The 22011-nt window shown below is 40.9% G+C and overlaps 2 protein-coding genes across 2 annotated transcripts; both read left to right on the top strand.

Moving 5' to 3' along the window:
• Nucleotides 1-694: 694 nt before the first annotated feature.
• On the top strand, nucleotides 695-10819 carry nsfl1c (NSFL1 (p97) cofactor (p47)). The gene is made up of 9 exons (XM_046396692.1): nucleotides 695-852; nucleotides 1649-1749; nucleotides 3051-3128; nucleotides 5027-5192; nucleotides 5310-5405; nucleotides 6277-6386; nucleotides 6567-6704; nucleotides 7981-8151; nucleotides 9578-10819. The coding sequence occupies exons 1-9, from the start codon at nucleotides 751-753 to the stop codon at nucleotides 9738-9740; spliced, it is 1125 nt and encodes a 374-aa protein (XP_046252648.1). The 5' UTR covers nucleotides 695-750; the 3' UTR covers nucleotides 9741-10819.
• Nucleotides 10820-13340: 2521 nt separating this feature from the next.
• Nucleotides 13341-20415, top strand: fkbp1ab (FKBP prolyl isomerase 1Ab). The gene is made up of 5 exons (XM_046396693.1): nucleotides 13341-13501; nucleotides 13659-13706; nucleotides 17120-17232; nucleotides 18186-18340; nucleotides 19023-20415. The coding sequence occupies exons 1-4, from the start codon at nucleotides 13465-13467 to the stop codon at nucleotides 18312-18314; spliced, it is 327 nt and encodes a 108-aa protein (XP_046252649.1). The 5' UTR covers nucleotides 13341-13464; the 3' UTR covers nucleotides 18315-18340; nucleotides 19023-20415.
• Nucleotides 20416-22011: the final 1596 nt, after the last annotated feature.

A 22011-nucleotide genomic window follows, 5' to 3' on the forward strand; every position in this document is an offset into this window, starting at 1 on the left:
TCACATCTGGATAAGACGGGATGGCATCAAAATAATAAGACAAGATGAGAGAAAACTCTTACAAATGTCTTTAAAAGCATCTGATTTTCTGCATTTTGATAACCTGGAATCAAAATGTATTAGAGAAAGCAGTCCCAGTCAATAGCAGATGATACAACTATAAATAAAATGAATAGATTTTTGATTGTGTAGATTAGTCGCATCCTCTACTATCAAGCATATTAGTCATTATGAACTGCACATAGCCTAAGCATGTGTAAATATAAGCATTCTAAACTCTCTGCCCTTCTGTGAGGCATATACACAGAACATAGAGGGGAAAAAGCCTTATGCGGTTATATGCACTAGTTATAAGAGACGCTGGCACATCTTCTTTTATGTTCCCTGATCACGGGGGTCATATAGTCTACAGGGCTAGTCAAGACCTTTGTTATGAACAGAGAACGCTCATGAGTTAATTTAGTTTTGTGTGACCTGGGGATACATTGCCACCTTGTGGTGAAAATAATTTTAGCGGTGCAGGAAATCGTGGTTATCAAAAAGCGACTACAGACAGTTTAAATATAAAGAATCCCACATGTTTTTAAACACAAACGTGTTTTAAACCACGTGTTAGTCAGCTTATGTCATTGTAATATGTTTGCCAGAGTCTTTTTTAATATTGACCCTGGTTAAAACCAGATAGGAACCATCATTTGTTGCTTGTTTCCTCAGGTGGAGGCGGACGAATCGTTGAGCGAGCAAATCAAAATGGCGAGCCAAGAAGAGTCTGTGAGGGAGTTCGTTGCTGTTACTGATGTGGACGAGGAGAGGGCCCGGTTTTTCCTGGAGTCCGCTGGCTGGGATTTGCAGGTATGTCTTTTCTATATTTTTCTATTGAGATGAGGTGGTGCATATGATGGGAAATGAAAAGGACAGAGCGTGCCATGACTTGTGTCAGACGAATAGCTCACCGGCTAACGTTAGCATGTGTTGCCGGTAATTTGTGCAAGTCACTCTTTGACAATGGCCTGACCGCCTTCTGTCACCAGTAAAAAGGCTATTGTATACTTGGTTACATGACACAGCTGCTCTCGCATGAAGTTCCATTCTTGTCTCATTACTAAGCAGGTTGCCATCAAGTTTTGGCTAAGAGTAGTCCGCTCTAGTGTCCACTGAGCCGTCTTAGCTAGCTTTAGCGTAAAGCTAGGTTCGTATTAAGTTAATCTAGCAGGCAATATTGGCTAGCTGGCGATGCTGCAGTGTCAGTTGTCTCGTTGAAATTGTAGTAGGTGTTACTAGCGTTAGGTAAGACAGCGAATATGAATTCTATCCCCCCTAGTATGTTTGGAGTCTAGCAAATAGAGAAAATGAACCAGAATGACAGTTGTGATCAGTTTTCGCTCTCGCCCAGCGCTTGCCCACTTACAGTGGAAAATATAAAACTGATCAGTTAGCTGGCCTATTGTTTTGTAGGTATTTCTGTTCGGGTTTTTGGTGAGAGAACGGTCAAGAACCTCCAGTATAGAATCGTATAGATTGAAGTGATCTAGCCTTTAGATGACCTACTGCTTGAAACTTCATCACTGACATATGACATGTTGATTGCGTTTGCTAAGCTGTCTGTCAGGATGTTTTTGTGATACTGAGTAATTTTGCCTCCTCGCAGCTTGCACTCGCCAGTTTCTTTGAAGACGGAGCTGATGACGACATAGTGACCCTTCCTCAACCTGAAGGAGGATCCTCGGTCTCCCGGTCTGCAGGGCCATGGTACTGCTGCTTTCATTTGTGCACACACAGTTTAGCTTATAGTTTATAGTCCTGTTCAAGCAGTTCTCACCCTTTGGGTGAGAAGGCTCAACAACACCTAGAACTCCAGTCAGAGATACTGCGTATCACAATGGTGGTTATCAATTGTCTTTGTTAATCCAGACTTTCTGCTACAGGCTCCATCTGCATTCCCATAAAGGGGCCATTTAGTCTGTCGTTTGACTCTTCTACTGTGCAAAATGTGCTGATCGCATGCCGCCTACTTTGGTCAAGAAGAATAGGTTGTTATAATGGGAGGTTATTAAGAATATAAAATAAATTATTACTTCAAAGGGCAGCATTGTTGCTGCTTGGCAAGGTAAGAAACGAATGCTGACAACAAACATAAAGGATGTATATAGACATGAGAGTGGTATATGTATTGCTTATGTGACCTATTCCATCAGCTGAAAATCTATATTGCTCATGGAGAGCATCGTCAAGAGAGTCAATGAAAGGGCAGCACTTTTTATAGCCATTTTATTCTGAAACTCTGAACATTAGTTAGTCTGTGGGAATGCTGTAAATGAGAAATCTCAGTTGGGTGTTGTTATAAATGAATGATAGACAGATGGTAATGCAGTTAAGTTGGTCATCAGAGCAACACCTTCAAATAAAATGAAAATCAAGTTAATAAAATCAACTAACGATTCATCATCCGCTTTTTCAGTTCACATACATTTCACCTCTTTAGTTACTGATTTTGTATGCCTTTTCATCACCATTTTTTCAGTTATTTTTTGTTTATTGTATTTGTTGAGGCCACTTTCCCTCAATGGTAAATGACAATGCAATGGTAAATGACATAAATGATTTTGTGTTGTTAATGACTAATGCAAGAAGGGGAACATAATAGAACATTGTTCTGTTTTTATCACATCATGACTGTTTTAATCAAATTGGCTTCAAGTTAATCAAAGTGTTTTGGAATTTCTCATCCCATGTTTCATTTCACATGCATTTTTGCCACTCTGTCTTTCGATTCACATGCATTTTCATCGCCTTCTTTTTATGTGGTAATTTTTGGTGATCGAGCCAAGTCAAAAAACAAAAAAAACAAAAAACAAAAACCTTTGACATTGAATACTGGCTTTAAGCTCAACACACCTCGCTGACCCATTCATCTTACTTCACGGTACATTCCTCTGGGCCAACATTTTTGATAGTAAACTTGAAAGATCTTAAAAGCTTACTGTTTGTCCTCAATATAATTTTGTAACATAAAGTTCAGTTCATCAACTCTATATTTTCTTTATCGTCAGTGTTCAGCCCAGAGTGACCTCCTTGAGAGATTTGATGCATGAGGCTGAGGAGGAGAGTGATGAGGAGGAAGGCCAAAGGTAAGCTTAGTTTCCAGTTTCCTGTGTTTATTCATCATTAGAGAACATGTGATTCACTGTAATAGTGCTGGATTAAGAAATAAGTCTCTTAATGGTATTGAAGTGCCACATAACCTTTTTCCTGCAGTCATTTAAGTAGCCACCGTACAGGATATCTTTGTCGGTCTCGAGAAACCCAAAGTTAGGGTGAGATGCTAAACATGTTCAAGGACACTTCAGAGGAATAGAGGGATTAAAGTGGACTCAAAGACAAGCTAATTAATAAAGTCACAGCCCAGTTGATTCTGCTGGTTTTTCCCATCCTCATGAATGGTGGCAGTTGTTCAAAGCTGTAGATGTTGCTGTCTGTGTGAGGTGTACATCCCCATAGCTTTTATAGAAAGTCACACCTAGTGGGTCAATTCCAGAATGCACCAAACTATTTTTGGTCTCACCTCATTCACTGTGAGCTGACTGTGCTTTTCTGCAGCATCACCAGATTCTGCTGTTGGGTCAGTGCAGCAAACTGGTTGTTAAGGGACTGTGTGGAGTTGCTAATGTCCTCTTTAGCCCATTTTTATTACAGTCTGTAATTTCCCCCAGTTCAGTATTGCAGTGCATAATGGCATTGACTTGTTTTTGTGTGAAGGTATTTTTTGTTTGTGTGAGTTCTCTCTGATCTTCTCCTGCAATAAATAGGCAGACTGACAGTCAGTAAAGTAACATCATACACCACCTATATGGAAGCACTTGATATGAGCATTGGACTTCATGTCTGTTGTGGTGGGCAGTTTTCAAGTCTGTTCACACTGTTTTCTGTGTCTGTAACTGCTGCTGCAATGTGCTGTTCATTTAAAGTGCAGTATACAAAGTGTAGTTCAGAAAACTGACGTCATGTGCTATTTGGTTTGTGTGTTTAGCAGTCAGAGCATCCATATCTTGCAGTCTACAATCCACTGATTGTTGCTGATGTCCGATTTATGGCTGAAGCAGATACCTACAGTTCTGATGAATAGTTCAGTATCAGAAATCCCCTGCTGACATCACTATTACAACATTAAATGGGTGTGTTGTACATGTTCGGGCTGTAAATGTATCCATTTTTATCCACAATAACTGATCCCTTAAAAAAAAAACAAGAAAACAAAAAACTCTCTTAATGAGTTGATCATGATCAATTCCAGCATCCAAAACATAGGAGAAAATACAAGCAGTTCGATCTGACCAATCACATTTCTTGCAGTTCACTTACAGTATCTTCACAGCTGCCATAGTTGTGTAGTTACATTTTTGGGGGAGGCACACATCATCTTTGACATAGCTACAAAGCCACCAAATGTATGGTGTAACCCCTTGAAGCAGAAGTATAAACACACTGTTACATAATCACTGCTCTTCAGAGTGATTCATGTACATGAACTAGAATGAGTTAGATGGTCATCATTACCATCAGCCATTTATAAGCTGTGTGAATGTAAAAATAAGCAAAAAGGAGAGGTGATTCTGACTTGACAACAGTAGTCCCCTTTACACTGTGACTGGGAGCAATATGTGATGAAAGATGGTGAAATCTTTGGTAGTTAACCAGATTGGTGGTCATAGATTGTATTGTGAGGCATGGACAGCTGATAAGAGAGCTTCAGTGAACAAAGATAGTGCATTGTATTGTTTCTTCTTTTCTCTGGTCTTCACAATCTCTTTGTGCTCCCCTTTTCAGTTTTTGATGTAGCAGCGCTACATGACCAAAGCTTGTTTAGGTTTTGCACGAACGATGATGCAAATTGTTGACATGACTCTTCTTGCAACCCTTCATTTTTGTGGCACAGCAAATCATTGCACAGTTTGACATGTCTCGAAATTGAGATCATACACTTGAGCCTTACATCTCACCCATCTCACCTTTGTTCACACCTTGCCAGGTTTTTTGCAGGAGGATCAGAGCGCAGCGGACAGCAGATCGTTGGGCCTCCAAAGAAGAAGAGCTCCAATGAAGTGGTCGAGGATTTGTTCAAGGGGGCCAGGGAACATGGAGCCGTGCCTCTAGACCGCACTGGGAAAGGGCTAGGAGAGCCCAGCAAATCCAAGGTAAAATGAAACCCACAAACCCAGAGCCATTGTCCTTTTCTGGTCTCTTTCCGTGTTCCTACTTTTTGTTGATTCTATTGTCTCATTTTGTTTCTGCTGTCTCGTCTCATAACTTAGGCGTTCTTTGGCGGAGGCTACAGGCTAGGTGCAGCTCCTGAGGAGGAGTCAGCCTATGTGGCTGGAGAGAAACGAGCCTCAAACAGCCAGCAAGATGTGAGTTTTGTTTGTTTGTTTTTTTTTTTTTTAAACATATAAAATCTTGATATCATTCAGGCAATCATGCTTTCCTTTATAATGTCCAGTGCTGTATAACTGCAATTTATTTCTTCAAACTATCAAGAGATTTGGGACTCGTTCCTTGTCCAAGTTCAACCCGACTACTCTGCAGCAGTGGTGAGGTGTTTTAACACCCTCCACTTCACTGACCTTCTCCTTTGTTGGCATATTAATTTAATGATTTCAAGATCTCTGCATTTATATTCATTCAAATGTTGTCTTCCTCTCGATTTGGGTATCATTGTCAATCATCAAAGTTCTGGAACATCGCAGAGCTGTATTCAGATATTTAATGTTGTTGCATTAAGTAGTTGACATGCCTGAGAGAAATCCTTCTGTAAACACATGGCTTATCTGCATTGCTTCTTGATTTTTCTGTAGGTGACCTCCCTCATGCAGTAATAGAGCAGGCCACACAGATGAAGTCTGATTATTTTAGATAGATAGATATACTTTATTGATCCCAGGCTGGGAAATTGCAGTTTTCCAAGAGACTTTCTATTCATTTTTCCATTACTGTATGCACATGCATTTCTCCTCGATTTGTTTCTTTGATTTTTGATTTTCGATTGCTTGGCATTTAGCCTCGTGATATACTTTATAAAAGCGAGGCTAAGTGTGAAGCTGTGGCTATTTGCTGGAAGCACTACATACCAATACAGATCAAGCACCTAACACACTAAAAAAAAAAAAGTAGAAAAGTTCCATTCATTTGATTTTTACCTGTACTAATTGTAGGAGAATAATATCCACATTGGATAATGTCCTCTGTCTAAGGGCATGAATAATGTTTGTCTGTGTGTGTTAGGTCCATGTGGTGCTGAAACTGTGGAAGACAGGTTTCAGTCTGGATGATGGTGAACTCAGAAACTACAGTGACCCTGGCAATGCCAACTTCCTTGAAGCAATCAGAAGGGGGTGAGATTTTCTTTCCACCTATCACACATCCCTCATGTTTTTATATAATTATGTATACAGGCATCTGATTGACCTTTTTCTCTCTGAGACTTTGTGTGCTTGAAGTGCACACATTAAGACCACTGAAAGCATGTAGCTAAGCCCCCTGTTCACCTACTGTTTGCTCCCACCCCAACACAGGGAGATTCCCCTGGAGTTGAGACAGCGATCTCGAGGGGGTCAGGTCAACCTTGACATGGAGGACCACAGGGATGAGGACTTCACCAAACCCAAGGTTGCCTTCAAGGCTTTTGGAGGTGAAGGACAGAAGTTGGGAAGGTGAGATTGATGAGCAGTCTTGTTGTTTTATTTAATATGCTTTCTGTACCATTTCTCCATGGTGAAATCCAAAGCCCTTTTTCAGACCAAAGTGTGTGTGGCAGGACTGAGTGTGAAAAGGCGAGCAATGATGTTGTCAGTTTAGCAGTAAATTTATGGACCGACACAAGTGCTCTTCACACAAATGGATGAGCAGATACCCATTTTCCTCTAGGGGTGGGCAGTCTGCTCATAAAATATCATGATCTTTGATGATCCACAAACTGCAGTCACAAACTGTGATTGTTTTCCTCAGTTTTGCCCTGTGGACTGTAGCCAGCCTCTGGATTTCTCATTTTTCACCATTCAAACACGGTATTGGGATTATTACTCTAAAGAGAGTTGTTTAGCACAAGGTCCTCACCGCCGTGCTGCTGGCTATAACTCACACTGCTTTGTTTACAGTGGTGGTCCACAAACTGCTGCATGCATTCCATGCATGGTCTAATAACAAAGGCTGGAAAACCAGTCATCTGCTCTCTGCAAGGATAAATGACTGCTTGCTAATTAGTCATGTGGCAATGTTGGAGCACATTTAAATTTCAAGGACAGAGTAAGTAAGTAAAATGAGGGAATTTTAATAGCACTTAGAAAGGCCCAAATAAGAAAACAGCAGGTTTAAGTAACACTATTCTCTAAGTTCTTCACAGTCATACCACAGTTAGTTTTCAGCAGTGCTGTTTATTCACTGTGAGGCCAGGATCCTTATTTGCCGCACTATATTTGATTGGGCTGGGCCTCTTACTTTCAGTGAAGGAAAATCGTAATGCTTCAGACATTTTGGACAATGCTATGCTTCCAACTTCCAACTGCACAAAGCAAAGCTCCATAAAGACTTGGTTGGATGAGTTTGGTGTGGAAGATCTTGACTGGCCCACAAAGAGCCCTGAACTCAGCCCCATCAAACACCTTTGGGATGACCTGGAACAGAGACTGAGAGCCAGGCCTTTTGGTCCAACATCAGTGCCTGACCTCACTATTGCTCTACTGCATGAATGGACATTAATCTTCACAGAAAGCCTTCCGAGAAGAGTGGAAGCTGTTATAGCTACAACCTTTTCTACATATTTAGGATGTGTCATTGAAGTCCCTGAGTAATTGCCATATAAATAATATGGTACAACTGCATTAATCTGACTTTTACATGTTGCCTCCTCTGACTTAGTTTTCATCATGACCACAGTTTGACAAAGTGAATGTAAATTCTCATCTTTTTCCATCCTCCTCTCCTCTCCAGTGCCACCCCAGAGTTGATTTCAGCTCCAGCCACCTCCCAGCAGGACCAGGCTGCCAACGAGGCCCAGGCCAGTGCCTCAGTGAACCTCGACCCCTCCCAGCCTGTGACCAACATTCAGATCCGACTGGCTGATGGCGGCAGGCTGGTCCAAAGGTTCAACCATACCCACAGGTGATTGGTTAGCTCTTTTCACCTCGAAGTCGGTATGTGTTTGTATGTACAGAAGACGGCTCCAGTATTTGTGCAGGTCAGCGGAATGGTCTACTGGCCTGTTTAAAACAGTACACGTTCATATATTTGGACTGAAAACTACATCTGAAGTCTGTCCCTGGCAAGAGCTCAAGCACTAGACAGAATAATTAAAGTAAAAATATGAACCAAATATGAAGATTTCACTTTTTGTATCCTAATTTATCCTTGTAAAAAGACCAAAAACCCTGCCTCTTCATTGACCAAAATCAGTGAAGCAAAGTGAATAGTTCAGTAAAACCTTATGTAATAAATATGGCTCACATATTTACTTTCTTTCGCATATCTTTCGCATTTTTCTTTTTTTCTTTAAATGACTGCTCAAATATAAAATGTAATGTGGCCAAAAATCTCAAGTAGTCAATAGACAAATAGTCACTGGCCTGCAGGCTTTTCTTTATTTAGTGTCGATCATTTGACAACAAAAACATTGAGTTATTGAAAGGTTATTTAGGCAATTTAAAAAACAAAAAGAATTAAAAAAATCAAATCAAAATTGTTAGTGGCAAACTCAACCACATTCTGTACCACTGTGGTAATTTGTTTTACTGCAGCATTAAGAAAGAAAAACAAACACTGCTGTTGGTTTTTCAAATGTATTTTTGACACTTGAAACTTGCTATGTTGTAGTTCCATTAAAGAAAAAGCAGCTACAGCTGATATCTCCATAACTCAGCAGCTCATACCAAAAACATCTAGATGGTTAAAGAGCACTACAGGTGAAATGAAAAAGCGTATTTTTGATTGGACTGAGGGAAGTGGTGGAGACGGAAAGCACGTTTTCACCTGATGCCAGAGACAGTTCTTGTTTCTATATCAAGTCCTCATGAAGGGTTGTGTTGAACGTCTATTCTTTCTCTTAACTTGCAGCCACATTTCAGGCACACAAACTTGCACATTTTTCCTTGAAGCCCTTACATATGATATGACATTTTTAGGTTTGATTTAGATTTGACCCTCAAATAAATCTATGTAGCAATCATAGCAAATAAATGACACTCCTACAGACTTCAGAACTTCTTGAAACATCACATTTTTACGTTTTCTTCAGTAATACAGAAGTTCAGAAGACAGAAGTTTGTACTTTGCAAACAGGAGCTACTAAAAGCTAATTTAGCGCAATTTTACAGATGCCAAAATGTAAATAAATACAGGCTTGAGAGATGTAGCTGACGGCTAAGTGGAGCATAACCGTCCCTCGCTGTGTCAAAATGTTAAAAAAAAAGGAGAACTCTGCTCCCCAGGTCGTCATCGTTTGGATCAGCTAACATAGACCGCATTTCATCCTGTCACAGAAACATAAGTAAACCTGTATTTCCTGTCACCATGTCACATTTGTGTCCCTCAGGGTTTCTGACCTGCGACAGTTCGTGGTGGCGGCCCGGCCCGCCATGGCTGCCAGAGAGTTTGTTCTCATGACCACCTTCCCCAACATGGAGCTGTCGGACGAGAGCAAGACGCTGCAGCAGGCCAACCTCCTCAATGCTGTCATCGTCCAGCGGCTAAAGTGAGGAGGGGGTGGGTGTGTATGTGTAAGAGCAAAACACCCCACCCCACCCCACCCTCTGGTGGTGTGGCTTTGTAACTGCTGCGCTGTGAAACCTGCTGCCCCCCCTCTGAGGGAGGAGAAAACGTGGACTTATGTATGAACTTGTAATTTCTGAGTTTTGATTTTCTAAAGTGAAACATAACATTCTGCCCCCCATCCCACTCCCACGCCCCCCCCTCCCTCTGTGGCCTGTGATGGCAGTAATGAGGAGGGGTAACTAAAAATCTTCTTGAATGGAACAGAGTTGATGTCAGAGCTATTGGAAAGCCAAATAGATGCTGTAGAGTTGTGGTTCTGATGGGAATGTGTTGACCTGAAAGCAATTTCTGGTTTAACCCAGAAAACACAGCAGCAGCCAAGCTTTCGGAAGAGCGGTTTGGGTGCAGAGATGTTTACTAAACGTTGCTCTTTTTCTCATTAACTTCCCATTAACATCCCCACTTCTCCTCTTCTGTTAACCTTAACTGGACCCTTACTATCAGATGCTGTGGCATCACCAGGTTCATGCAGCAGCACTTCTGGTTTGTCTCTGTTACAGTAGCACAAACCAGACCCACATGAGGAATACTAGTCTTATTAAAGTAGAAGTACATATTCATAGTGTGGTTTTGTACAGGTTTCCATTTCTTTTTAGAAAGAGAAGTGTAATGATGTGACAAAACACAAAGGATTTTTTCTTTTCCACAAAGCAACTTATACCAGTAGCCTTACTCTCCTTCATTCACCTGCAGAACTACACCTCTCCCTTTGTTTAAATGAAGATGGAGTTATTTTTTTAAACTGCCTTTTTTGTCCCTCCCCCCCCCCTTACAGATTGTCCCAGTTAGTGGCATTTTGATATAGTGTAACATGAAAACCAGTTACACTTTTCTTGACTGTCAAACCAATGGTTGAGCAAAAGATCATATAGATTGTGAACACTGGTTTGTAGTAGTGGAATTCCTATGACACATTGACATCTTCTATGCATCCTGGGGCAACATAGAAATATGCTTGGACCTCTGGTAAAATAAATCCATTTTATGGTTGATGTATAAAGAATTTATCGTCTTATCGTGTTTTTTGATAATTGAGAAGCATGACTTCTAATGACAGTTCAACCTAGACTGTTGTATAAATGTGATGTTGTGTTTTTGTCCAAATGATATGAAATGAATGAAACGTAGTGAATGTCCAAAACATTCACTACGTTTCAGTGCAGTCACTTGAGCTATACTAATCAAATCACTTTGGCCAGTAGCTGAATTACAGACATGCTGATTTCCCTTCTGTGGAAACTGAATTCTCACTCCCTGGCTTGTAAGGAAGGTCAAAAGTGGACGCAGCCAAGACGCTCTTAGCATCACATGATGTGACGTCCCAACAACAGATAACGTAATGTTTTTATTTCATCTTTGACTTCTGTGTCAAAAATTCTTGACAGAAAGGAGGCGCATCCACCTAAAATGTTTTCTCTGCTGCAAATCTCATACTGACGTTATTCGTGTTTAGTGTTGTTATCAGTTGTGTGCGCAAGTTATGAAACAAAAATAATCTCTAGTCCTTGTTTTAAGTGATTGTACATGAGCCATCATGATCCCGTGAGGCTGTGCACACCCTTGTTCACTTTTGATGACTTGCCAGTTCTCTGTTCTTGTGACCTCAGTTTAACACTCCCACAAGTATTGAGCTGCAGTCCTGTAAGCCATTAGATTATATATGCTAAGGAAAAGCCTCACACTGTTGTGTGTGTTAGAGGTAGCTGCACATGACAAAGTCAGACTTTTTGGTTTCACATATTTATCACACCTTCATTTGTTGACAATTTTGATTTTCTTTAAAAAAAAATCTTAAAAAGTTGGGTTAAAAAAAATGTCCCAAAACATGCCCTGTGAGCCTCATACTTTTCTTTGGATTTGTGCATGACTTGGCCTGAACTTTAAGTGCAGTAAATGAAATTAGGAAATTTCATTTGGACATTAATGGGTGAATTCAAAGCTAAGAAAAAAAGGTGAATTTAGTCGGCTGTTCTTTCAATTGGTTTATAACTCTAGTGATGATGGTATCATTACTGTCTTGTTCCTGTGGATGTTCGACACAGCAGCTTTGATCTGATGCTTCACTCTGCCTGCTTGCTTCCCTCGCTGTCTTCTTTAGTTTCACACTGCAGTAGGTGTGCTGTACTTCCGTCATGAGCGCTCACTTTTGTGCTTTTCACGCGTTTTATGAAAGCGTCTCTGAAGTGTGACAGTGAACCTCACAGATTAGAGTTTGTTGTTCAGTGGAATAGACCCAGTCTCATCACACAGTCTTTGTACAGTATCACGCTTTACTTCCTACCAGATGTCAAGTTTAACACAGCGGAAAAACAACACACTTAATAGACCTTCAAAATAAAAGCACCCGATATTCCCAACGCTCCAGAAGTAGCCGAGTGATCAGTCCATATCCAAAATGTCTTCCAACACATTTCCAGGCTTTGAGTTGCAGAGAAATATGGAATTCTTTTGCGTGATTTTAGAGGGAGATTACATGCTACTACAGAATTACTGAGATGCAAATGCTAAACTATAACCATCTTAGCAAAATAAGGGCTTTATGTGTGGAGGCAGCTGTTAGTAATATACTAACTGGAATGGTGGCAATTAGGCCAAAATATTTTGAATCTTTAATTTATTTTAAATGCCCTTGAAAATGTGATTTTGAATAAAAATATGATTTTTATTTATATTTGTTTTTCGTGATAATGAATAAACAAGTTAATGAAGTGTTATCAAGTTTGTTAAAATGTAAACATGACAGAGTTGTGCGAGTCTTTGCAGTAACCATAACAGACTCAAAATGAAGAAGAAGAAGCTGAACATTTGAATATTTAGTTAAACATCTACCCTTGCAATAAAGACAATATCAAGATTCCTTCATACCAATGTTACATTCTGTTAACGCTGGGACAGAATCAGTTCTCCGCTTGTCTTGTGGCTGCCCTTCATCCAGTAAGTTTAGCACAAATACACAGATTTCTGTACAGTTTAAGTAAATCTTAATGTCATACTATCTCCTTTGTGGTTTAGTGTGAGTCTCATGCTCTTTAAATTCCTCCTTCTAAATAAATCTATAATGTAATAGAAAATACTATAATATAAATTCTTGATCGAGCACTTCAAACAGGCCAGAGCAAGAATGTGTGCTCATCACTGAATTGTGGCTTATTTATTTTCTGTGTATTTGATTAATATTTCACTGCTAAATATTCTGTTTGTGTGTTGTCATGGTTTCTTGTTTATTTGCTGAATATATCCATTATGCTTATTTGCACGACGCACTGTGTATCAATCTGACCTGACTAAAAATAGTGCATTTGTTGACGTTGCTCAGTACAAAAGAAATACATGCTTAATGGTTTTGTGGAGTAATACAGCACTTCTTTAAGTCACGCGTGATTCGATTAAGACGAATTAACGTTAATGTTGACCTCCTTCTTTGGCCACCAGAGGGCAGCGTTTATCGGCTGAAATTCGGGTTTTACTTTGGAGGCCGTGGGCGGAAGTGTTGTTGTGTAATCTGAGTAATAGACGCTGGTCTCCCTGCAGAGAGGCAGAGAGAGAGAGAGAGATAGAAGGCTGAGAACATCCGCTGGAGGAGCAGACAAACGGACTGCGGGAAGAGTGTGGCCGGCTGCAGGCACAGCTCCAGAACACGCTGCTAAAATGGGAGTCGAAATCGAGACTATAACCCCGGGCGACGGTAAAGCGACTGCACGACACCGAAACGTGTCTGTGTTCATTACTAAGTGCACATTTGCACTTATCTGTTTGCATCTATCTAACCCAGCCGCAGAAACACCGCCTTTATTGCGTAGTATGCCCGTTATATTAAGCGCTTCTTTGCTTTCTCTCCACAGGAAGGACTTTCCCCAAAAAAGGACAGACGTGTGTGGTGCATTATGTTGGTGAGTTTTAAATAAGAAACTTATTACTCTGCATAGTGCACATTTAGCTGCTCCACTTGTTCTCATGGAGGCCGTGGGCAACTGTCTCCCCGTGTGAAAAACAGCCCAGTATGGTAATCCTGTGAGTGTGACAGCAGAAACTGTAAATCCTCATAGGAGAATTGTAATCGCGGTGCAGGAACTCTTTTATACACGCTGTGGAGTGACCTAAACTACGCACAGCGGACATGTTTGCCCTCAGATCTTCCAGGCAGTGGGGTTTTTTTTTTCAGTAGGGCAAAGAGGCATGACTGTCAGTCACCGACCGGGCTGCGAGAAAATTTAACCCCTTCACCACATTTTCACTCAATGGAAGCACATTTGTTTTGAAGACACTGGGATCCTGTCCACAGCAGGAGCAGTGGCGGTATGTCCCGGAGACAGCGCACCGCATCCATCCTGCGTATACAGCGTAAACACAGCGTTCCTTTGGGCCCCTTGGGTCCCTTCTAGTCTAATCTAGACCACTGGGTAATTATTTTCATTTTTTTTAAAATAAAGATAAACACACACGAATTCCGCCGAAAGCTTCACTCGGAAGCCCAGACAGACAGATAAACAGACAGACAGCAGACAGCAGGGTTTTAAATCCCGTCTGATTTCCAGCGCTTTTCGTGCTTTGTTGGAGTTTCTGTGGGGGGTTGAGCCGATTATAACCGTCTGGGCGACTGCAGGAGACTCGCTGTGTTATGATTTGTTTTATACTTAATATACAGTATTACATCAAGGGCTGGAACTAATCATTATTGTCATTATTTATCAATGTCGATACGCTGTCTAGATTAATCAATGAAGTAGTCGATCTACAGAACGTAAGCAAATATAGGAAAAGCCCGTCACAGTTTCCCAGAGTTCTTGTCTCAAAATTAGTGATGATCAGTATGTTTTTTTTAGTACCAATACCATAACCATCATTAGTAATCAATGAGACCGATAACTGATATTCAAAATCGAAGTATTTGCAGCTATAATGAAAATCAAAAGTTGGAAAAGGTTCATGGGTGAAGGTGTGGTGGGTCACATACTGGAGCTGCACGTTATTTATAAAGACTTATCATGACTTATTTCAATTTATTTTTATTATTTTCAATTTTCACTCATATTTTGGTTAGATTTGGGCAACAAAATTACCTGGTAAGGTTCCCACCTGTGTGTAAATAGCCTTACTGCTTATTACTGCGATTAATCAACTAATCATTTCAGCTCTAATTATGTCATGGCTAGGCCTCAGTATCAGTACATGGTACTTGTGAGGTATTGACTGAAATAACTCAGTATCTGTTAGTAATGAAACATCTTCAGACAAACGACACATGCATGCGCTTCTTTTTGTACCTGACTCTAGGAACAAATGACTGTTTGCATGGTTTGGCTCACAGCCAATCACGACAAGCATTCTTGGATTTAATGTGCTGTGTGAATGGCCCACTACCACCGCAGCTACAGACCATACAGGCTGTGGTGTGGTGAAGACGAGCATGATGTATTTGACTGTGTTGGCAGTTCATTGGACCATGATGTCAAATATCAAAGCACTCAATTGGTATTGTTATGACTTTAAGGGTACTGATGTTAGTACCGGTATCATGATTTCTTAAATGATAGCCTGCCTTAGTCAGAACAAGCCCAAGAGGCTATAGCCATGCTAGCAGCTCTGTGAGTTTGTGCTTTGAGCTTTAAATAAACATCAGCATGCTGACACATTCACAATGACAATGCTAACATATTAATGTTCAGCAGGCATATTCAGAGACAGCATAATAGACATGATTTAGGGGTTTGGAAAGTGAAGCCAGTGAAGAAGTGCTTTAAACTTTCATTCTTTCTAATGGCCAGCAGTAGGCGACACCACTGGTTTCAGAAAGAAGTCTGATTGTATGTAAGCCTATGAGAAAATGAGTGCACTTTATTTACAGTTTTCTAATGACTTAATTTCCCATTTAGAGTAAAATAGATGATGAAGCAGCTTATGCTTTTGCGTGTGCCTACCTTGTGATTGAGAAATCACTACCACAACGTTCACAATCAGAGCAACTCAGCATAGAGGCGTAGCGATGCGTATCCTCCCCTTTTCCGCCGCCCCCTCGAAATACGAACATAATGCTAAACTTGAGACTTCAAAACAGCGTTATTATTTGTCCTGTTCTGTATGGTTATGGACATGAGTCTGTGAAATCAATCAAGCAGTCCACACACCAACGGGTGACATCACGGTAGCTTCATCCATCATTTATTGTACAGTCCGAGGGAACTTCAGCATGTTGGCACGCCAACTTTGCTGAACAGCTTTGACCACAAAGTACAGCTGAGCCTGATGGGAATGTTATTAATGTGGCAGCTGTTAGGTCATAAACCAGTTAAAAAAAATAAAAATTTTGACCTGATGATGGCACTAAATTAAAATGAATACAGTGCAAACAATGAAACATGTAGCATTAGGAGCAAAATGGAATTTCATATGGATTGTTGCTTCCAGCGTGCTGGACTGTATATCTGTCTGCACCTATTCTTAGTTTGGCAAAGCTGGCCTCGATCTTTTTGCTTGGTAAGACAGACACACTGCTGTAACACAAATCTCTTTGCTTCAAGATTATATAACTTGAAGTAAGACATGTTGTAGGCACTGCACGGTGAATTATTTTTTATCTGTTTTTGGGCATGAGACTTTTATTTAATATCACACAAAGTACGGGATTTCCCCTCTGGGCGGTCTCCTTTCCTGCTCAGCACAGTCAAAGCAGTACAAACAGGATGTTTCATCACACAAGTCCCTTTAATTTAGACGTCCAAGTGAAGATCAAAACAAGGATTTGTTGGTTCTTTGGAAACGCTCTGTCTGCAGGAAATGGTCGGCTTGTGAAAATGGTGGTGAAATGGGAAATGCAGTGTAGTGGCTCTCACTGATAATCCCACAGGACTGCTTTCTACATGTCCAGACCACCCCAAACCATCACACGCACATGCGCTGCCATGCTGGTGTTAATAACAGTAATAGTGCTAGTGTAAATTGTCTTGGAGGGGTGCAGTTCTGCAGATTGATGCTTGCGTTTTCCTGACTGTCACACTGAAACCCACCCTGCAGACAGCTGCAGCGTCTATTTCTGAGATCCCTGGAATCTCTTCACTTGTGCTCTCATTATACGCCCAGCAGAGAAGATGGTCAGACATGTCAGACAAGCCTGGAAGATGTATCTCCAGTTTTTCTAAAATGTTATAAATGCAGTTGTTTCAATCTGAATTTTGCTACATGGAGAGCCAGTTTTTTTAATCACTACCTGTAATGTTGTTGTGCCTGGAGGATTTATTCACAGGAAACATTGGCAGCTCATCCACTTTATTGCAGACTGTGTCTCTGTCCTTCTCCCTGTTTGCAGGCTCCCTGACGGACGGACGGAAGTTTGACTCATCTCGTGACAGGGACAAGCCTTTCAGGTTCAAGATCGGCAAGCAGGAAGTGATCCGAGGCTGGGAAGAGGGCGTAGTGCAGGTACGCTGGAGTACCAGAAGTGTACTGTGCACATAAAATTTGCGTGTTCATTTCAGTTTTGATGAATCAAAATTTTAACTTGGTGAACTGATACAAATTCTGCAGGTTGCGCTCGTTCATCCCCTCAGAGAAGCCTGTACAGTATTTATTGATGCCATTGGAAGAGATTGTGAAGGCAGAAAATGCATTTTGCTGCTGCTGATGTCATTAGTTCTTCCACTGAAATGCATTCATTTATTGACATGGTTCCATTATCTAGTTTTCACTCAACGAGATTTCCATCAAGACTGCAAATAGTGGGCCAGTATGTGTCGCAGCTCTGTACCTCATACGCTCAGCCCTGCCGCATTTGGCTGAGGTGGCTGGTGGATGGTGCTGTCTGTGGTCATTCACTCTATACATTGTGTTTACAGTGTCAGGAGGCCATCTGTTTAAAAAGCCACTGATGATTGTAACATCCATCCAGCTGACTACGGGCGAGAGGCAGGGTTCACCCTGGACTGGTCACCAGTCAATCGCCAACACACAAAGACAGACAACCACACACTCTCACACTCACACCTAGGGGCAATTTAGAGTAGCCAGTTAGCCACATAGAAGGGCCCAGACCGGGATTCGAACCTCTTGCTATGAGGCGACAGTGCTAATCACTGCACCACCAATTAATAATGATGAAACATTAAAAATAAGAGGGTTGTTTTCGCTGTCACGTTCACTGGAGCTTACTATTTTAATTAGACTGTTGAGACTGCATTGTGATCTCATCACTTTTGCTTTTTGCACTCCATTCTGTTCTTGTGAGCGTCCATGACAAGTGAATTTCCTTGCTGTTGGATCGATAAAGTTCATTTTATCTTAACTGGATTTCATGTTGCAGACTAGCTATTCCACATGACCCCTGTTGTTTCTTTCTCTTCCCTGAGTTAATAATGTCTGTTTCCCTGTACGTCCAGATGAGTGTTGGTCAAAGGGCCAAGCTGACCTGCTCACCTGACTACGCTTATGGAAACAAAGGCCACCCAGGCATCATTCCTCCTAACGCCACCCTCATCTTTGACGTGGAACTGCTGGGTTTGGAATGAAACTAATTCACGGCTTATTTGTTTGTGTGAGTAATCGGCAACACCTTACAATCTGCCAGTTGCTGTTGGTTTTGCAACTTTTAGCCACAAAAAAAACAAATCTTTCACCTTCCTGTGGTGGAGGCTGTGCAGCCATTGATCACTATCGAAGTCAAGTTCAGCTTATCCCAGTAGTTTGTAAAACTTCCTGTCAGCACTGATCAATCAGTCTCCCTCCAGTAACAACACTGCTGTCTGCCTGTGCAGGGTTTACACACAGCACAAAAGAAAATGTCGCAATACTCAAGTGTATCAATATTTTCTTATACCTCTAACATTAACCAATGTGTAGTCAGGATAACACCTGGCGACAGTTGCTATAGTAACCACCATGCTGTTACTTTGATAACATTTGTTTATTTATTTGGTGTTTTATTACCAGGAGTGACTACATTTACTTTTCATAGTGTACTTTCTAACCCCTCGCATCACACATGACACTGTGTTTACATTACATACTGTGCAACATGGACATGCTTACACGTTACCTCTCTGTCTCTTCACTACAAATACTTTCTACTTAATAATTTCCATCTCCCTCATGATTAGTGAATAAGTGGAGAGCAGTTGCTGTGTGTTTAAGCCATTCGACCGTGAGCACTGAGGCACACCTGATGCATGATGTTATTTGTTCTTAATTTTGAATTTTGCTTCTTGCTGTCTTCACAGGTGACTTCCTACTGGGGCGACCCAGAGAAAAGCTAGGAGAGTCTGCACTTGGCTTGAGTCTATAGTTCCACTACTTATTTCATTGAGCTACGACAGTTTGTGTTATTTTGTCTCTGTGACTGAGTGAATTATATTTTTTCCATCATACTCTTCCTCCCAAAAACTATGGGCCATAACCTTACAAACCTCCATGTTCTTAATCTTGAATTATTTTTGAATTGCTCTTTACTTTGTGTTTTTGAAGTGTTGGTTGTGCATGGTTACGCTGAGATAATACCAATGAACCACTAGCAGCGACACTCATCTTATGAGTCAATGCGTACTAGTATTTCAGTGTCTGAGAGCTGGTGCTTGTTATATTACAGAAGAAAAAAAAAGTATAGAAAAGGGAATGAAAAGCACACATTTATATTCCTGTCCAGCTTAAAATCAGAACAAATGAAATAAGTTTAGAGACATAAGACCTAGCATTGAATTTAGCGGCTACCTGTAATGGGAGCCCTTAGTGGTGCAACCGACACTGAGTTTACTATATAAAATGCCTATTCTCTATAATACCACTGTGTTTTCTTTTTAATTGAAATTGTTCACCATGTGTGAGCTGGGGAGGGGTAATTGGCTCAAAGGAGAACCAATCACGGTCATAGATAGTTCTAATGTGTGCCTAAATATTCTCACCAGACACATGGTTACTACCTTACCCTGTCTGCATGTTCTAGGTCTGATGGAAACCCAAGTCTGTACATGTTGAAAGCTTTGCATCCGGTTTGCATTATTACTGCCTTGTTATCTTGCCAAGTCTTTAAACCCCATTTAAAGCCATACACAGGTCGAACAGTGTTAAGACAGGATTTGCGTTGACGCACATCAATTGGATTGTTGTTTTTTCTTAGAAAAATGGAAAATGCTTGAAATTTACATAAGGGGGTTAAGGAATCGATCACATTGTGACTTCCCCCAAACTTATTTTGTGTAACAACTACAATCGTGTATTTTTCAGATGCCAGCTTCCTATCTCTGAGAATCAAATAAGCTAATATATAACCTGTGATGATAGATAATGTTTTTCTTTCTTTCTTTTTTTCTTTTTTTTTTGCCTGTGTCAGTAAAAAAAAGACCACACTGCCTGTTTTGTGGTAGAAGAAAAAGTGCTGACATACAGACATCCTTGTGGTTTTGTATCTCAAATAAAAAGTTTTAAATGGAGTTTAAATGAAGGAATATGCTGGCCTGGCTGTCAGATATTGACCGTGGCTATCAATGTTACATATTGGCCAAGCTGCAACTGGTGTGGCAGCAGTCCACTTCTGTACTGTGTAGTTATTTGCAAATATGTGACTGTATGCAGGCTAAACCAATGATGACGTATTTAAAATAAAAGAAATGCTCTCCACTTGCCTATGGAGTTCAGATTTTCTCACTACTGCCATCCTATATTTGATTTATTAAGAATGTGCATTTGATCTTTTAAATTAATGGAAAGGTGATGGTTTGGGTCTCTAATCCATGCAGACTTTTGAAATACTACTCATGTTGCTAAAAATATTGGCTATACATGCAGATTGACTGGGCATTTGAAGCTGTAAGGAACTGTCTTGCACCCTACCTGCTGAGGGATGACATATACTGTAGAAGGCAAAGTTGTGGAGTGCATGGGGCCAGTGCTACCACAGACTGAAAAGATTCCGTAGGGAGTGCCCCATGCACTCCAAAGGACCTCAGCAGGTACAGTCTGCTCTGGCTCCTCCTGTGCAGTGCAGTGGAGCTGTCTGTCCAATCCAATTTGCTATTGAGGTGAAAACTCAGGTACTTAGAGGAGTCCACTATCTCAATGAAAGCTCCAACTTGTCCCTCAGCAGCGCAGGCAGTTGAAAGCGCTGGAGACATCAAAGAACATGATTATCCCAGTGCTCCCAGGCTTGCCAGGTCAGAGAAGGCCCTGTGCAGGAGGAAAGTGACTGCGTCATCCACCCCATTGCCAGGCTGCTACACCAACTGGAATGGGTCCATCGACGGGCTCACCAAATGGTGAAGGTGTAAGAGGTCCAGCCTCTCCAGAGTCTTAGAGAGGTGAGATGTCATTGCCACTGGCCTGTGGGTGTTCATGTCCTTGGGCTGCGGCGCCTTCTACACTGGTACCAAACGGGATGTTTTCCACAGCTGTGACACTCTTTCCAGCCTCAGGCTCATGGTGAAGACGTTCTCCACTATCCCGCATAGCTGGTCTGGGCAGGACTGGCTGATGCCATCTGGACCTGCAGCCTTTCTCGCCTCTATTATTCTGGTACTGCCCAACAGTAAAGAAGTTATGAAGGAGTTCAAATTAACTCTACCTTGGCACATGCTGCTTATACGTTACATCTATAATTAACACTGATAAGATTCATTACTTCTGATGCATTTTTTCTTGCAATGGAAAATTTCTACATTATAGCATTATTACATCTTCCTCCACTGCTCAGTAAAAGCATTTGATATAACAAAGTACCCCAGCAGACAGGATTTGCAGCCATATGCGCCTCACACATCCTGTAGGTAATGCCCGAAAGTGAAATCGTTTTTTAAAACATTTTTTTATTGAACGTGACTTTCAAAATGAAAATAAGTCAATAAAATAAACTAGATTTTTGAGTAGTTAAGAAAACAGTAAAACATCAGCACTGTTTCCTTTCAATATAAATGATATTCTATTGATATTCTAAGTGGCCCTGCACAAATTTTACACATACAGGTTAGTTTACTATCAGGATGAGTTCTACACTGCCTGTGAAAACAGCTGTGTAATATCTTAGGTGGAGCTTTGTCAAGCCTAAGAAAATAAGACTGATGATGTCATAGGTTACTGTTTGCATTATGGGAGATGTAGTATCCGGTATTTTTTTATTCTGAGCTTCACTCCTGATACAAAAAATCAGGATATCTTGGCCTCTATGGCTTTGATTATTCTATTTGACTAAATTATTTTTAGTCTCCTGTGGCCAACTTCGTG

This window comes from Scatophagus argus, chromosome 8, assembly GCF_020382885.2.
Source record: "Scatophagus argus isolate fScaArg1 chromosome 8, fScaArg1.pri, whole genome shotgun sequence".
In the NCBI taxonomy this organism is placed as follows: Eukaryota; Metazoa; Chordata; class Actinopteri; family Scatophagidae; genus Scatophagus; species Scatophagus argus.